Raw genomic sequence first — 19,521 nt, 5'->3', positions numbered from 1 at the left:
AACTGCCTTCCATAAGGATCTTCAATTCGGTTAACGAAAAAAAATTCGATTAACGAAGTGCTTACGAACCGATCTCAACATGTTTTCGCTTGCACTGACCGGGCAACCAGCTTTAGTATCAGTCCGCCAATACATTAATCGGTTCTAGGGCTTAAATTCCTTACTATTTTAGTAAATATCAAGAAGTTTATACTATTCAATAATTTTAAAAGTTTAATATTCAATTTTTAGTCATTTTAACAATTATTGAACATAATTGAAGGTAAAGTGACTAGTTTAATGCGCGGCATCCAGCCTCTTAACACAGCAAACAGGAGTTAGTCTCTCTCTGTTTTCACTGGAGGTAACATCTTGCTTGAGACTCTCTTCAACTAAACGCTTTTTTCTGTGTTTCCAAGCAAATTATTGGTCATTTTGAAATATATTTTACATATTGACAATATATAATGCAGTGCAGTGTTGATTTAAAGAAAATAATCTTGAATTACACCAAGAGAGCTAAAATTTTATGGGTGAAATGGCTCCATGGGGTGACTTCTCTTCCACCCCAATGCCTTCTCTTCTTCCTTCTCCTCCACCCCCATTCTAAATCTCATCATCATCATCATCCAGGAGCCTTCTACATACACACCTCAAAGTAAGTGAACTTTTCTACCATTTTTGTTGAATTTAGGAAATTTTCGGTGAGCTGGAACCAATTACCCAAAAACCCATTGAAACAATGGTTTCGGTTAACGAACTTTTCGGTTAACGAACGACCTTCTGGAACGGATTGAGTTCGTTAACAGAGGGGTCACTGTACTGTACATTCAATGATTGTCAGTTACTGTATTTACAAGTGTTAAATATTCCCGGCTGTTCATGAGCATGCAGCTGTGCATCAACAAACAAAAGCATTTCTCTTCTTATCACAGCTCCAGGGGTCAGATGTCTTGTCTTGTATAATATTTCCTTTCTCTTGAATGAGGCTACATAGAACATTATGCTGTTTAAAAGACAGTGACATGCTACGTTCATGACTATCCATATCTCCTGCGCTGTTGTGACAGCTGACTGACAGCATGCCAAACAAACCTCATAAACACCAGAGACCAATAAATTCTAAATCCCGGAGATATCCTCTTAACACTTTTCATGTTCGTTTGATTATATGATGTGAATATTTTTAATGTTGGTTACATTCTTTTTGTGTTCGAGGAAATATTATTGGGGTACTCAATGCCTGGGATGTCGAAACAGTAGGCTACCATAGTGCCCAATGCACATTCTTGAATAACCTCTCCCTACACGAGCTTCGGGTTCCCGATGGTCGCGCTTACCGTCGGACATGACGATTGTGAATACAGCCCTCAGTCTCAGACACATATGGCCTTGGGGATTACAAAACAGTTACAGCAGAAGAAAATTTCAAGACAGCTTATTTCTATCTACAAAACTCACCTATTTGAATAGGAACATGCTCTGGATTTGATATAACAAGAGAAAGTGAGACTTGCTGAACATAAAATTCTAAATGTAACATGTTATGAAAATACTTACACCACCACACATGCCAGTTTGGCCTGAGGTTTTGCGACTTCCCTTCTCCCATGGCTCTAGGTGAGTCACATTGTAGTATATTTCATCAATCACTTCATGGTAGGTTTTCAGCTGGTAAAGGTTTACTGTGAAGAAATTATAACAATAACAAAAAATAAGAATAAAATACTGTAAACATATTACATAGCTAATCATTAGCACAGAATAACTTAATTTGGTGTTTTTCCCCAACACTCATCTCTGGTCTTAATTTCCATACTTTCCATACCCTTATTTTTTTAAGTCCCCTTACTACTTTTCTGCTGTTCCGTTTGCCCTATTCACCTTACCATACTTTATGTTTATTTTTTCTAAATAAGTTGTTAAAGAATTAATGTTTTAATGTGTTGACAATCTTTTAATAAGCATTTCTGATTTTTCAGGAAACTTGGTTCTTGTGACACATTTGTGGCATTCATAGTTTTTTATATGGTACAATAATTTGCAGCCTAGTATCAGGCTAAACTTGCAAGAGACAGAAGTGTGTGGAAATCTGCAAAAAAGGTGAAAATACTGTACTACTGTTCAGTATACTGTACCATAACTGATGCCTATCTCAATTTTTTTTTTTAATTTAAGCACACTGAAATGTAAATTTCACACTACTTACCATCACGGAACATATCAAATCATTATCATCATCAGCAACATCATCAAAGATAAGTAAAAAAAAAAAAAAAAACCCCAGACTATTTCTATAAATTAAATATTACTTATTGGTACAGGACAGTGTTTGTTGTACTGTATTCATTTATCATCTCCCCCCCCCCCATGTTGCACCAGGAACCTAACCCCTGTAGCCCCATTGAACTAAGGTTTACGCATAAATTTCGAAAAATTAACCCAAGCAAATATCAAGTGCCTACTGTAGTGTGTGTGAGTAAGAGCCAAGACTTACTGTTTATACTGGTGTATGAGACGACCTTTGAAGCTTAAAAATAAATAAATATAAAATCCCAAAAACTAGGGTCTGTCTTAAGACACCAAGTACAAAACTATAAAATGTGAACCCTAAATCATATATATACAGTACAGTAGGTTGTCATCATGGGTGACGGAAATAGAGGAAAATTTTTTATTTTATTAAGTAAATACTGTACTACATGACAGCATCCAGAGCGATTGTCACTCACAGTTTACATAAAATACCAAAATATTAAACCAGGTTATAATATCATTAATGAATCGTATGACATAGCCAATTTCGTTAATACTGTACTGTGGATACACATTGTTCTCTCCTTATGAGACATACTTTTTAGACATTTTAGATGAGAAATGTCAAGGAAAATGTCTGCATGTGGTAGTGGCCTGAAGCAGTTAAGCAACTTGTGAGGACTGAACATATGGTCATATGTGTATGTGTCTGAGTGGCACTGGTGGGCTGTAGAAATGTACAAATCTCTTGGTTCTCTTGAAGCAAGTTTTCATTGTAACAACATAGTGCAGAGTAACATCTAACTACTGCAGGTAAAAGAAATAAACAGCTGATAATGACAATTTTGAGGCTGTAGATGTTAGCAGACACTTGCATCTAGCAGGCAGCAGCCAAAAAAACTGGTGCAGCACCACTTCCACCATCATATCACTCATCACCACCTTCATAATTATAAACTGTCTTTTTATTACAAAATTATCATTCAGCTGTTATTGTACAGACAAGAAAAAATGGTTGATTAGTAATGCATTTTTTCACCCATATCCTAATGAAACATGCTGAGTACATGTACTTAAAGACTGCACTGTAATTAAAGGAACTAAAATATAAAGGAAGTAGGGGCTTAAGATTGATGTAAAAGCTGTTGTGAGGTACCATAAAATAACTGACACCTCAGTAATGTCATTGGGGTAGTCACTAGTGTTTACAATACAGCAACATTATCACATTGGCTGCAGATTTCAGCAGATAATGGACAAAATCTTGCCAACACGTTTGGGTTGCATTGGTCACCCATGATGATAACCTACACCATATGACTAAGGTTCACATTTCACAGTCACCTACAGTAATATGGAAAGTTTACCATAAATACAAATTTTAAGTTTTGGCCTGTCTTATATGCCAAGTCACCTTATATGCCAGTGCAGTATATACTGTATGGTAATATTTATGAATTTATCACCGAAATGTTGTTATACAAAACTGTAAATGAGGTACCTGGAAAGTAAGATCTTTAGTTAAGATCTGATTAGAAAAAAGTGCTTGTTTTTACAGTACTGTACATATTAATAAGCATAAAACATGCTGTTAAAATATTGTTAATGTTCCCTTTAACTTACCTTTGAAATACTGTGATGACTGAATGTTTGTCAAGATAAGAGGGTTGAGATTCATAGTCTTTTCATTACCCCATATTGGTAATCCATTTGGCTTCTTAGACACACCCTGTGCCTTCTCTCCATCTTCATCATACTCATACGCTCCAGCCTGAAAAAAAGAAAAATATATATATACAGTATACAGGTTTGCCTTGCTATTCACAACTCTGCTTATTTGCAATTGATATCTTAACACCCATATTCAATGCAGTATTTGCAAAGAAACTTAGAAAAAATAATATCTCTGGAGATTGGAGATGGCATATTGCTATAAAATAAGAAAAACTAATATCATGGTGTATGTGTGGACATGGCATGTCACCAAGTTAGACTGACCCTGTAGCTACATCACCCTACCAAGTCAAGCAGTTTTACTGTTATTTTTCAACTCATAATTTTGGATAGATATTTTTTTTTACTGTGACATGCACACAAAATCATTCATACAGAATGTGCCCCCCCCCCCAAAAAAATAAATAAAAGAAATAATTATCATAAAGTCCAAAAAATTTAATAAACATTTCTTACATCCGCGGGAGTTAGTGCATGGATCATGGGAGGGAGAGGGGGGGTGGGATGGTAAGGGGTGCGTCGTCAGGGTCTCATCCTCCACCCACTTGGCCAAGCTGGGAGCCAAGCTGCTATTATTTTTCAACTCGTAATTTCAGGTCGATACAATACTGTAATACCTGTATGTTTTTTTTTTTTTACTTTTACATGCACACACAATTATTTTTATAAAACGAGTCAAAAAGGTGAAAAAAATTACTAACATAAAGGGAATAAACATTTATTACATGCAAGGGAGTTAGCGTGTGGATTACAGGAGGATGAGGGAGCAGACTCGGGAATCTCTGCCGCTCCAGTCTCCTGTGCCCCATGTGTAGGGAAACTAAGGTACCATATTGCCAACTAGTGATATAGCATTTTTTTTCTTTTATTTGATTGATTGATTGATTGCAGAATTACATCCCTGGCGATGTACCACCTTCGGTCATATGCCGCCAAATTAAACTAAAAGCCTAGAAGGCTAAAAACAAATAATGAAAGGTAAAAAAAAATTATATTAATAAAAAGCATAGAACTTTCATAAAAACATTTACATATTAATAGATAAAACTCCCCCAGCACCAAGGAGAGATGGTAACCCCCCCCCCCCTCCAGCACTTGGAAGGGTGCTTACAGCAAAGATCTTTAAGACTGGGGCACTCCACCAGGACCGGGCAGTCATCACAATGGGGAGAGGGCCACAAGTCAGCCACATGTGACCAAAGCAGTCTCCTACCAGCATGACAGTCCCTGATATCCCCAAGCACCCAAAGCAGGGTGGATTTCTCCTTGTAAACACAGGAGGAAAATAGTTTATTTAATGCCTCCACCTTGTCCTGATCTGAGTCCAAATACTGTACTGTAGTTACAGTTTTCTAGTCTCAGATCTAATCCACCCATACATGTCTAATTTAGATTTTGCACAACAGTAGAAAGCCTTATGGTTTGGCTTGGCCTTGACTGCAATCTATTTGTCAAGACCTTGCATATTTATAAAATATAAATACAGTTAAAGAAAAAATCAGAGATACACCAAAAGTTCAGGAAGTGGCAATAAAATAAGAAATACTGTATTGTATTGTACGTACCAGTATTTTGGGGTAACAAAATATTTTGGTAATAGCACTTGACAGCAGCAGCATTCATTAACCAGAAACTCCAGAAAAATTTTCAACAGAAAATATATCCTTTTTTACCGCACGAAAATCCCATAAAAATATTTTATGATGGATTTGCAATTATGTATATCCATTATGAACACTAATCTACATCAACATGCTATGACACCACATTCCAAAAACTAACCGCCTCCTGCTATATTATACGATTTATTGGATATAGGACGAACTAACCTTACTGTATCTATTCCAGGTTAGTTTAGGCAGATTAGGTTAGATAATGGGTATGTAAGCCTGGTTAATTTTATCTCCAATAAATAATATAATGTAGCAGTACAGTAGGTGGTAAGTTGTTTCTGTGTGGAAGAGTTCATGTGTATGAACCTCTGCTCAGGAGAAAAATGCCATAATAACACAGTACAGGTAGTCCTCACTTGACACCATGGATGCATTTTTGGAATCATCAAGTAAACGGATTCAATTTTTCCCATTAAAAGGATGAAATAGGCTAGTGACATTTCTCGGCCTTCCTTCGTCCCACAAAATACATTACGTGAAAGTAAATCCAGTGGAACTTTCATAAAAATATATACAAAGTATTATACATATAAAAAAATATTGCATAAACCAAGATTGCCAGGCGGGACACTGCAGTCCCTTTTTTCATTGACTTGTCCCAGAAAGTGTGTCAGGATGCTTAATTTTCCTGTAAGAGTGACTTTGATCATTGTCTTACCTCTATAACCACTCACCCCTGTTCGAGTCAAATGCCTCATATAAAATTTTATTTAATAATTAACAATACAGTAACATTTATTAATTTGTTCAAATTTCTTATCTTACTTTACAAAACGTGATAATTTATTCATTTGTGGTAGGGTGTGGCAGCAGCGGTGAACTATATGTGTATTAAAAAGTTTGCATCTTAAAAGAGACATATACTGAACATGAACCAAAGGTCAAAGAGTATGATTATGGTGGGCCACAGCCAGCCAGGTAAAGTTAGGTAAAGTTGATTAAGAGGTTGAGTGATGTGTTTATATTGGCTAGCTGTTGACAGTGACTACTTTTGTACTGTACCTGATGCTTTATATAAACAATGTCATTAAAAAAGTGGTTGATTTTGTTCACGTAGCATATAAATTTACTGTAAACAATACCGTACCTTCGTGAAAGTTAGACCAGACCCATATAAAACATAAAATAAAATTTTTTTATCTTTATTTAAAATTTTCATTAAATTGTTAATCTCATTATTCTTCAAATAAAAGTTTATTTGTCTTATCTTTCTTAACCCCCTCCATTGATGTCCCATACAGTATATGGAAATCAAGACTCTGGCAACCCTAGTATAAACTAAAGTACGCTGTATACTCTCGATTTAGCAGAAGTATTTTTTTTATTTTTTGCTCGATTTAGTGAACTAATTCGCTAAATCAAGATTAATTCCATTAATACGCTCACACCTACAGAGACACCTGAGACACATGACATACATAGAACCATTAGAAACATTATTCATGGTTTACCTTAAGCTAGGGGGTTTGGTGTTTGTTTAAATTTTTTCTATTATTTCCAAACGTTTTACCAATTGATAGCTGCACTCTTTTGACTTTCTCCCCCACACCACTTTCTTTCTGAGAGACTTTCAGCACGATGTCTAAGCACTGTAGTTAGTTGACCGAGAAGTAGCAGTGAACAACACACACAGTGGTGGCATAACACAGACTGAGTGGATGTAAACAAACCCCACACGCCAAGTGGCGCGATTTGGCACGAAATGTAATGGAATCATGCTCGATTTAGTGAACTATTTCGCTAAATCAAACAAAAACAACGGAAATTTCAATTTAACGGAAAGGGTGGCTCGAATTAGTTTGTTAAATTGAGAAAATACTGTAATACATGTAATGAATTACTGTAGTAAAGTACTGCATTCACCAACGGGCAGGAGGTGAGTCACTGAGACCTGGCAGGTTTTCAGCTGATCAATTGTCTTCATTTTATATTTAGTAGTACAGTACAGGTATCCCTCATTATACAAACGTTCAAGATATGAAAATTAGCTTTCCCAGCTTATACAAATTTGGGTCTTGGGAAAAATTCAAATTACATGCCCTGGGAGTCAGCTGTGTACTGTACTTAGTACTACTTATCAGTAGCTAGGTAGCATTTGGGGGGGGGGAACTGATTTAATGTTTTTTGGGGCATGATACAAGTATACCGGGGTTTTTTGCCATTGGGGAACTGAACCCCATTTTTCCCATACCTGTTCTTTTATTCACTATACCAAAAGGCACTTAAAAATGGTCTTCAGGAACCTAACCCATTCATATAGAAAGGGACAGATACCTGTACTATACGTACCTGTATAATGAAACAAACAGTACAGTATTAAAAATATTCAAGGAGTCAAAAAAATTAAACATCAAATACATACAGCATTTAAAATTCTTACACTAAAGGCAATGAGGATACACTACAGTACCAGTAATAGCATTAACAAAACATTAAAAATAAACTAAATACAGTACTGTACTGTACTGTACAGTATACTGTACAAAAATAAATAAAAAACAATATATTACTGTACTATATTTTAACTTACTTTGAGGTGTGTATATCATATTCCCGGCAACTTTGTTTACATATCAAACAGCTGATTGTAGAGGCAGTCGATGATGACATGCCATATTCTTTACAGAGTGCATTGGTTCTAATGCCTTCTTCATGTTTCATAATAATTTCTGCACTGTATATTATCAATATGTTAACTAAATTTCAGAATGACCAATAATTTTAATGTAAATATGCAAAAATATTCAAGAGACCAACAAACTGGATGTTCACTCCACTGTAAACAAAGTTAAACTGAGAAGCGTTGTTGGGTGATTCGATCAGCTGATGGGCGCACAAAAACTGTTCCCTGTACTGTATACATTATCAATATGTTAACTAAATTTTAGAATGACCAATAATTTTAATATAAAAAATGCCAAAATATTCAAGAGCACAACTTTCTTGATATTTACTCCACTGGAAACGAATGTAAACATAGAACCGATTACTGTATTGGGGGACTAGCCGATCAGCTGATGCGCATAACAAAGCATGTTTCTCGTAAGGCTGTCATTAATTGAAGTTTTGTTCATTAATGGAACTGAAAATCCTTATGGGAGCCAATTCGTTAACCAAAATTTCGTTAATTGAACCGTTCATTAATCGAGGGACCACTGTGCATGTACTGTGAAATAGACGTGGGTTTGAGTGCCAAGTCTGTTGTGTACTGGAAACATTTTTGCAGTGAGGTCTGTATACACTACATGGAAAACCAGGAACCTATTGGTGACCTAAATACAATCGTAGAAATTGGACGAAAAGAAGTGTGGCAAGAGGAAGTTCCAACATGGCCGCTGGATTTTTTACAGCATCAAACGTTGTGCCAGTTGAGAAAAGAGACGCCGACACCCTAGTTCCTCTTTTCCAGAAATTTATCCAGCCAGGTACCACTATCTACAGTGATTGTTGGAAAGCTTACTCGAACTTGGGGTGCTTAGGTTATAGCCAACAAACCGTTAACCACAGCAAAAAAAATTTTACCCTGTTATTGCAGTGCATACTAACACTGTAGAATGCCTGTGGAAGGATATAAAGTCCTGGGTTCTGAGGGCTGGCAACAGGGATCACCACTACAAGCACTACTTCGCTCGCTACCTGTTCTGCCACATTCACCTAGACCACGCCACAATTCTTCATCACTCCCACAACGCTGTGGCTCGCCGTTTCCCGCCATCACAATAACAAATCACTCCGCCACCCGGGCTACATAAGCGCTGATGCAGCCGGTTGCTCTCAAATCCAGAAACAACCTCAAATTACACCATATCATAGTAAGTTCTTTCTGTTCAATATACCGGGGGATCCAGGGGGCAGGAGTTAGTTAAGGTTAGGTATGTTTGTTTGGTTAGGTTGGTGAGGTCTGTTTTTCATACCCACTAAGGTTAGGTTAGGTTTAATTTAGAAATAACCACTTTTTAACACATTTATACAAACTACAACGGTCAAATTTCACTTATGCACCGGTTTTTGTCTAGATATTAAAAATGTGTTCTTTCCGATGTTATTTGACGAGTTTTGGACAAATTTTATATTCATTTTGGCCGGAAATCAATAGTTTTGAAGGTAACCCCCCCCCCCCAACCCATCAATCTCAATGAAAAAAAAAATCTCGAGTAAATCACAAATAAAATACCTACCAACCAAACCTAACCTGACCTAACCTAACACTATTTTTCTGGTGAAACTCTGCAACTGACGTAAAATAATCTCTATCACAATGTCAGCACAGCTCTTTCCACCTGTTCAGCCATATCTGGTTATTCTGGTACTGAAAAGTCAAATCTCCGCTCCCAACGCACCCACACACACTTGCCCTATTATAAGCCTCCTATCGCTATAGCCAATAAGAAACCCCCCCACACCACCCCCTGCACATGCGCTGTAGACACTAAAGAAGCCAACATGGAAGTAAAGAGCACTGCGTGATGGGTGGTCAGACCTTCTCTGCGAGACGTAAACAACAAATGGCGACACTTTTGACTGACCAAACCTAATAATATTGAAAAATTAATATCTCGGTTATCCTTAATTTCCAGCGGAAATGTCATGGAAGAAAAGGGTCTTAGAATTGTCTAAACACTCCAAAAAAACATGTTAATGCCAGCGAGAGAAAGACCAGTGCATAACTGAAATTTCACCACTACATGTGTCCACTATAAAAAAAAGGTTAAATTACAACGTTTTTAAAATCGCTTTACATGAAGTCAGTCGCAGGTCAGTCGTCAATAATTACCATATCCTAACCTAACCTGTCTTAACCTAACCTAGATGCGACTGTGTAAATATCCCAGTAGACACACATCCAGGTATTTTATTTACAAGTAGACAACCAATGAAACTTATGAATTTTGGTTAATATATACAGTAGAAGTCCAAAAATCCGGACTGCTTGGGGATTGGGTCAGTCCGGATTTTCGGATTTTCCGGATTCTCAGGCAGTGCTTTTAAAATTCAAATTTAAGGAGGAATAAAGAAGAGATGAACAGGTACATTTTGATAGTTTATTCATTAGCAAATATAGCATGCTTCATTTATCAAAACGAGCAGTTTTAAAGAAAAAGCTGTGAATTCTAGAATTTTATTCTTTGCCTTTTTTATGTCATAAATTGTAGACTTTCCAATGTCGTATGTTTCCATTAGAACAGTATTGCTCACACCACGTTCAAGTTTCTTAATTATTTCAAGTTTGTTACTCAATTTCAACGTGTTCTTCTTTCTCTTCACACAACGTAGTTTAACTACTTTAGGAGCCATTATTATGGGCTTGTACAGTACTCTGTAAATGGAAAGAGTAGGACTCAAAATTTCATATGTTGTCACAGTTTGATTGCTCGTTTTAAAGTGGCGACCACGTGGTCGCTTGTTGTCGCTGTGCAGCTGTGGCGCTCACGCATGCACACATACACACAAAAGCCCGCTAAAAAAAAAAAGTGAGTTTTCGAAAAGTCCGGATTCTCGGGTGGTCCGGATTTCTGGCATCCGGATTTTTGGACTTTTACTGTAGGACTAAACTGCCAGGGCTGCATAGCGGCAATGCAGCCGTATCATCTCACGTCCAGAAATGCCTCAAATTTCACCATATCATAGTAAGTTCTTTCTGTTTAATATACCAGGGAAGTTAGGTAAGGTTGGGTAGGTTTGTTTGGTTTGGTTGGTTAGGTCTGTTCTTCATAGCCACAAATGTTAAGTAGCGTTTATTTTCAAAACATAATTTTTTTTTTTACATATTCCCACAACTACAGCAGTGTCCACTATAATATAAAAATGAAAATCCAGCATTTTTATAATTTTTTTCAATTAATTTCGCTCACGGGTTAGTCCTATATAATTACCTGAAATTTATTACCAATCAAGTAGTTTAGGTTAGTTTTGGTGCTTTTAGGTTGTTGAGCAATGTGTTTTTTCGATGTTTTTAAAAAATCCATGGTTGTCCACTTGTAAAAAACTAAAAATCGACTCAATTACAGCTCTGTAGATGGGTCCGATTAATTACCCAAATGTATCCAAATGTAGCCGCAATGAAGTCAAATAATGGTCCTACATGAATAAATAGGGTTACCAATCACTTCTCGACTAGTATTTGGTGTCACAAAGTAAAAAAAAATTGGAAAACGTAATTTAATTTGAGTTAATAGATCGAGTGCATGTACCTAACCTAACCTCGACTAGTATTTGGTGTCACGAAGTCACAAAAAATTGGTAAACTTAATTTAATGTGAGTTAATAGATCAAGTGCATGTACCTCACCTAACCTAACACAACAACTCAGATTAAATTAAGTTTACCAATTTTTTGTGACTTTATGACACCAAATAATAATCGAGAAGTGATTCACAGCCCGATTTACGCTTGTACGACCATCATTTGACTTCATTGCGGCTACATTTGGGTACATTTGGGTAATTAGTCGGACCGCTGTAAGACTGCATAAGTTTTCCTTATTCATGTTTTCGGTGTTCAGATGAGGGATTCATAATAAAGTGATTCTTAACATTTTTAAAGGTTAGCAAACGTTTTGCAAAGTTTTCAAAGGTTTCTTTGGTGTAATTTTTAGTATTTTACCCAACATTTCCCCTTTCGATTTCAAAGCCCTGTCCCGTTTAAAGAACAAAGTAATACTGTTGGTAGTTTTATCTCTTAAAATATTAAAAAAAATATATAAATTTCCGAAGGAAATGCCATTGAAAAAAAATGTCTAAGAATAGTCTGAACTATGTGAAAAACGTATTTTTGTGGAAAAATCGAAACCTGGCTACTACCATAAATTGACCTACTTTATGTATGCACATTTGTACAAGACTTATATAAATCATCTGTTCAAGAGAAAATCACGGTGCACATGTTAAAAACAAAATTCTAAATGATACCCCTATGCCAGGGTTTTACCTTGTGGTTTCCACCACATTATACACCTCATTTTCACAAACGTTTTCATGAAAGCTTCTCCAAAAAAATAATGTACCTATTTTCTATCCCTACATTTTTTTTCTAAAATACAGGAAACATTTAGAATAAGAATAATGTCAGAAATATACCCATTATCTTCCCTCGACATCCAGATGGGTTGTCACAGAAACATCACTACGTGGCTGGTAGAATATTTGTAAATTTACCAATATTTGCTATCTTCAGAACACTCACAGACTATTCTTGTATAAACTAAATAAGAAGACCGTACCTTCATATCGTCAGTTCACGTAAAATCTTTACTACAAATTGGTGGTGGACCGTGTACCGTGACCCTCGCCCTCACAACACAGATCACCTTCTACAAGAGTGGCCCAGAAACTCAATGCTGGACTCTGATTGGTCGAGAGTTGTCTCCTTTCCGTTGAACGCACCAAGCTACGGCCAGACCATTATATAAACGGTACCATTAATCCACGTAAAGAATATGTTACTTTATAACTTAATAAATATTGGTATTCTTATGCACAATATTAATCTGGTATGTCAGAAATACAAAACAGTTAAAGTGTAACTTAAGCTGAGCTCTTGATATCGTTTTTCTTGATGTCATCCGTTTATGACGTCATTATTACGTCACTATTCTAACTCCATCGTACTTTTTTACTTTACTTTCATCTTCTTCACCACTGATCGGCTCGTTAGCCGCTTGGGCGATCGGTCACGTCTCTTTTACTCACTGTTGGCAAGTACTGGGCATGTACTGACTCCTGAGTGTACCTGAACCGACTCCAGTGTTGGTGAAGGAGCTCACACTCGGCACTGTCACAACACACTGATTCCTTTCCCTTTTATCCTCTTCACTACAACTAATAATTGTACAGTATATGGTTAGAGCAAGTGCTTGTTTGGAAACTATTTTCTATTTTTCTTTGTACTTTCTCATATAGAGATAAAATTTTTATTTACTTTTGTACAGATTAGACCGTACGCACCAACAACTGATGTTTGTTTTACCTAAAATAAAATAAACATAAAAGCATACTTGTTTTTATAAGGTATTCTAATTTTCAAATGATTCCTGAGTTCTGTCATTCCGTGCAAGGAAGGATTAGAAACAGTATATATATATATATATATATATATATATATATATATATATATATATATATATATATATATATATATATATAACCAAAGTCAATAGACCTTGTTCAAACCTACTACACAATTAACGAAAAAAATTATATTATTAATATACATAACAAGGAATAAAAATGCCCTATCTATATAAAGTTTTCTGTGGCACTATCGTTGTTTTAATCATTCTTTTCTTCAATTTTGGAATTAGTTTATTACTTTACAATACCTGTGGACTATTACATCTGCTATGCACCAGGATCAAGCTGTTGTCAAGGTAAAACTGTGTTTGGTTGGGTCAAGGCCTCAAGGAATTAATGCAGTAAATTTTCTGAGGTCAGATAAACCGGTGCGGATTGTGAGGTCTGGATAGGTTAGATCAAGGACTATAAAGTCTCTAATCCTTGGGTTACATCAGGTCTTATGCTGTAGAGCAGACCATTCACCCAGCTATTCAACTATGGAAAAATATTTTCGTAGATCAGCCTATGCACCAAATTTGGACTGTCGTATCTTCACTGGAAAGCCGATTTGAAGCTGAAACTAAGCCAAATATTGGCCTATATTCTCTTCACCCACTTAAAATGGGAAAGGTTACAAAAGAAGAATTTAAGGGCCACGTTTCAAAGACCATTAAATTGTATGAAATTTAAAATTTAGAAGCTGAGGCAAACACCTGGTTTGAAATTTGGTTTCAAAAGAAGAATCACGATGATGGATTTGAAGATGAACTTGAGGGTTTGCTCACACAATCTGATCTATTTCCTTCTATTAAACAAGCAAATTATTGCACTGACCTCTGTGACAACATGCATAGTGGAGAAATCTTGCAGCACAAGGAGGAGGGTAAAAACCTGGTAAAAAAGAATGAGTTCATTGAACAAAGATTTACGAGAATAAACAAGAACCCATTCAAAAAGTACACTACAGGGTACAATAATTGATAAATTTGAACAAGATCCAAGGCACTTACAGTTTTTATTCCACAATAGCTCTTGGGAAGAATAAGAAACAAAAATGATGTAAAGAATGTCATGTTCACTTTATGGTTTCCTATTTTTCTATAGCAATTTGTTCCATTATTTTGTATGTACTGTACTAATTCCAAGTCTCCAAGTTCCAACCCTGCTGTATAAATATTGACATATGCAATCCACAAATACAGTTTACAAAATACTGTACAGTACAGTAGTGTAGAGTTTATTGAGGGCTATTATACTTGTGATGTTGTCTATGTATACTAGGGGTAAGTTTTAATATGCAAACTTTTTTTGGTGTTAGTCTGTATAATTGTCTATTCAGCAAAGACGTTTACAATTATCGTACACAATAAAAGATATTGTAAAATATTATTTCATGTAACCCCCTCTTAATGATTTCATTCATATATAGTTGATGTATCATGCTCATTATGCAGTACAGTACAGTACTGTAAAGTAATATTACTGCTATGAGCTAGAAAAAAAATATTAAGTCTACCAAACCTGACTGTGGAAGCCAGTCTTATCCCCCTTCCAAATGTAGGCACAAAATCCCCTCAGACTAAAAACTAAGTCAAAAGCCTACCCAAACCAAACCTAACTTAACCTTGAGAAACATTTATATAAATAATGATGGGATATTGTTGTACTATACTCCACCCCACCTTTGCCCCCCCTCGAGCATTTTCTCCACTCAGTTTTCAGCAATCAATGTCCTTTCATTAGTCCCAGTGACTACCCATCCACAAGATTTTGTACTGTCATTCTCATCAATATATTAGTTTTGTTGGTCGTCCTCACCTTCTAGTTTCCTGTAAACAAGAGGCATTCACCCTTCTACTGTCTGACCTTCTCTGCAAAGTATCAACATTCAAACTTTCAACACCTTGCTTTTACAGTTTCCTTTGGTAGGCATTCATATAGTGTGAAGATGATTTATGTGTACAGTAACAAGTTTACTTTGGATCGTTGCTTGTACTGGCATAATTAGGTAATGTTTGGAGATGGGTATAGTACTGTATAGACTAGTACAAGATGTTTTAAATTGCTCACTACTGAAAACCCAGATACAGTATTGATTTGACTTCATGCTGTAGCTAAAGCATGAGAACATTTTCTCTTTGAATTTACATATTCAGAAAGATTACAATAATTTTACTGTAAGACATAGAAGGGTATGTAAATTTATCTTGCTGTTGTTTCCACTTATAAGTTATTAACAGGAAAATATTTACAACCCTAACTTTCAAAAAAAAAAGCATTGTGTAGAAGAGTGGAATATACAGATCACTCATCTTTCAATGTAAAGGAAAATAAAGTTTGCCAAACATATATACAATAATTTTTTTATTTAGTACTTCAGCATACAGTAATACCTTTTATCTGGTTCCTGCACTGTGCACTTATTTTGAGCAAGTTATTTACTGGATATGTTAGCCAATTGATCACTATTACATTTAGAATTCAATACATATTTGTGCTAAAGTGAATTTAATAGCCAGGCAATCATTGTTGTTATTTTTTACTATTTTCTTCTTAATTGTCATCATTGCTACATATTACTTTTGAAAAAGTAATTCTTTTGCATGTTTCTTGAGATTGGATGTAAAAGCTACACATATTTGTACTCTGCAGCTATATACCTCTCTCTTACCAGTTTTTAAATACTGAAACTCGCTAAAGTGAATTGCTCTTCCTACTTCCTCTACCATGTACAGTATACACATTCTCATAAGCTTACTCATCACATTTTACTTTTGATATATTATGATATTTCACCATATCCCTCTTGTCACTACAAAATCAAAGATGTATGTGACTAAAAGGACTGGAAAATATTTTGCCTGGTTTTCCTGCATTACATGTAGGGATGAGTTCAAATGGGCACAAGAAAAAATTTGAAAGATACTCTAAAAAACATCAGTCTGGCAAAAAGATCCAATATACATGAAAATCTTCTTATTTATTATGAATTTTTCAGAGATAAATTCTAAATACTAGATTTAATAATAAGTAAATATACAGTATACTATACTGTATGTGTTCAAACTGTAAATATGAAAGATTTCTGTAGTTTTGAATTCTTAACTTTGAGTGGAAATGATAAAACCGTTTTGTAAAAATTCAAATTCATGTATAGGCTAGGTAAGATCCTACTTATTTCATTGAATCTATTCATTCAACAAACAAATAACAGAGACTGATATAAAAACTTTTGTAGAGGACTGTTAGTATCTCTCAGTATTGTACTGTTTAGTCTTATAAAACTGTATTACTCCTGGTATACAGTATTTTCTTCTCTCAAAAGTGTCAATTCTGACACTTATATAACCATACACAAACAGTCCCTAACTGGAAGCCATTTTTGAAGTAGGAATAATTTGGTTTAACCATTATTATATATTTGACACATCCTAGTCCCTGATATTTACCACATTTGTTACTGATTATATAAAAATACCTTATGTGCAATAACTAATAAATTTGCAAAATATTAACCATCGCTAAAATCATCTTCAAATAATAATAATTATTTTAAGTTTCTTCTCCAGTTAAATAATAATAAGTCTATTTCATACTAAATAATATTGTGAAATATGAAGCAGCATCTAAAACCTGACATTGAAACTAAACTTTCAATCTTATTAAAAGCCACAAATAATCAAAATAACTACATGAACTAATTAGGCATATATTCCCTTAATCAAATGTCCAACTCATATATTTTTTACCACTGTGGTAAAGAACCTGTGACAGTGAGACAGTATAGTACAGTAGTGTGAGGCCCTCAAGGTCTTACAAATTCTTCACCATTGATGACAACTACCTAACTGACACCCATTCAAGAATAAGTATGAGATTTAGACTTATAAACAGTTTACAATTCTTTACATTTTATTGTTCTTTACACAATATTTCTTTTTTTTTTTAACAAACATGCATCTTGGATACATGCCTCAAATCAAGAATGGGAGGCAACATGGTTAATTTCATGTAAAAATTAGTGAAGGAAATTGAATACTGTACCTTCAAATCATAAATGAGGTATTCATTATATTGCAGAGGACCGAGCTTCAAATTCAGTTGAACTTCCCAAAATACTGACAGATAGATAAGTTCTTCAAAGCATATCTAAACAAATCTAAATCTTTTAAATAGTACTTAACTATTAACAATTCATAGATGTATGCTATGACACCAAGAAATATACATCAAAGTTGACCTTAACCAGATGCTGAATATAACCATCACCTGGCATCCTAGTGCTAGAACAATTATTATGGTACCCTCAATGGATATGTTCAGCAATGGCTTAAAGTTAAAGATCACAGTTATACATACTGGATTACCTATTTTCAACTACATATTGTCAGTATATTGCTACTCATTGAAAAGCTTAATTAAAATATTGTATTATATTTTAATAATTTTATCTGTGATTTTCCACTTGAGGCTAAATATTTATTAACTACTGTAAAATAAAACCTTTAATTTTCCACTAACATAAAATAATTATACTATTCTAACATTAAATAATATGCTGACAGGCAATACATTGTAGGTGGGAGAAATGGATTTATAAAGAGATGGGTTATATTAATTAAGAGTGAGAGTTTTGAGTAATACTATATCATAAAGGAATATGATTTACTGTGTAGAGAGTGATAAATTAATTACAAATTATTATTTTTTTTGTTAAATTTAAGGTTGTGTTAATTATTTAAAAAAGCAGGTAAAATAAATAGGAGGAGGTTGGAGCTCCAGAAGAACAAAGATGAAATAATTAGGAGAAAGGAATGCTAAGTACAAGATATACATTAGCATGCAGTAACACAAGTGTATGGACAAAGTTTGGCATGTGCTGATTTTTTTTTTTTTTTTAGTATGGGACACCATATTTTTATAATCAACAATACACTTGTAGTTACTGATCATTTATACATTATTTTAGGAGGTTAAAAATAAAAAGCACCAAAGAGACAACTTATCCACATTTTATCAATAAATTGTAAGGCTGAGAAGATGTGCAAATGCAGTATTGGTGAGCCATTAAGATAATACAGTCCTATTGGCCATCAAGCAACAAGTATATAACAGACAAATTAAACCTGCAGCTCTCAAAATATAATCCCCTTTATGGAAATTGTGACAATGTGTTGTGTGAGCAAAAACACACAGAAGACAAGACACTTGATATTTTGAGTTTTACTTATAACAATCACAACTCTCTGGAGAGGTTTGATGCTTCCCAAATATTATATGCATAGCTCTTGTTCAAGGTGGCTTGTGAAATTCAATTTGATCTTAATCACATACTTACCCTTGTGGAAATTATTTCCACTTCTCTCTAAAACTTCTGAAAAATCTTAAGCCAGCCACCGAAATGTACCTAGTTTCAATATGGAAAAATATCCTTAAATCAGAATTATTCCATTGATGATATTTTCTCATGGTTAATATTCAAGCATCATCTGCAACTTCTATTATACCCTGCCATTCGTCATCTGTTTCTGGGATGGCGTTTAACCTCCCAGAGTCTCTGACCTCACTGAGTTGGGCTATGAAGGTGCACATAGTTTGCTGGGAATAACCCATATTGGCCATTGCACCATCCTCTCCACCATCCCTCGTCAATCTGTAAAAACAAAGAAATTGTGAACAAAAGTCAGTCAATGACAACACAAAGTATTAATTTCCATGTCATTCACTAAATCAATGTCATCCAGAAACTACACACACCACTCATTCAATGAAGTATAGAGAGGTAATACTAAAATTACTGCTAAGAGTGAATCTCATTTCATTAACCA

General features: G+C 34.9%; 2 protein-coding genes across 15 annotated transcripts in view; both read right to left on the bottom strand.

The window, feature by feature from the left end:
* Nucleotides 1–13,000, bottom strand: part of LOC121868818 (pre-mRNA-splicing factor 38B-like) — a 39,568-nt gene extending 26,568 nt beyond the window's left edge. For both annotated transcript variants that reach the window (XR_006089461.1, XM_042369783.1), the window contains exons 1-3: nt 12,862–13,000; nt 3,859–4,006; nt 1,540–1,664 (exon numbers count right to left, since the gene is read on the bottom strand). Coding sequence is in view for 1 of the 2 variants with exons in the window: in XM_042369783.1 (XP_042225717.1) it covers nt 1,540–1,664; nt 3,859–4,006; nt 12,862–12,867 (279 nt within the window). In the remaining variant the exon portion in view is untranslated. The remainder of the gene's footprint in view (nt 1–1,539; nt 1,665–3,858; nt 4,007–12,861) is intronic.
* A 3,040-nt stretch (nt 13,001–16,040) lies between these two features.
* LOC121868771 (src substrate cortactin-like) overlaps nt 16,041–19,521 on the bottom strand; it is a 98,421-nt gene continuing 94,940 nt past the window's right edge. For all 13 annotated transcript variants that reach the window (XM_042369675.1, XM_042369667.1, XM_042369701.1 and 10 more), the window contains one exon: nt 16,041–19,346. In XM_042369675.1, coding sequence (XP_042225609.1) covers nt 19,257–19,346 — 90 coding nt within the window. In that variant the 3' untranslated portion in view covers nt 16,041–19,256. The remainder of the gene's footprint in view (nt 19,347–19,521) is intronic.

The sequence above is a fragment of the Homarus americanus genome, unplaced genomic scaffold (assembly GCF_018991925.1).
Source record: "Homarus americanus isolate GMGI-L3 unplaced genomic scaffold, GMGI_Hamer_2.0 scaffold32583, whole genome shotgun sequence".
NCBI lineage: Eukaryota > Metazoa > Arthropoda > Malacostraca > Decapoda > Nephropidae > Homarus > Homarus americanus.
The sequence above is the reverse complement of the archived record's forward strand: the minus strand, read 5'-3'. Positions and strand labels throughout refer to the sequence as shown.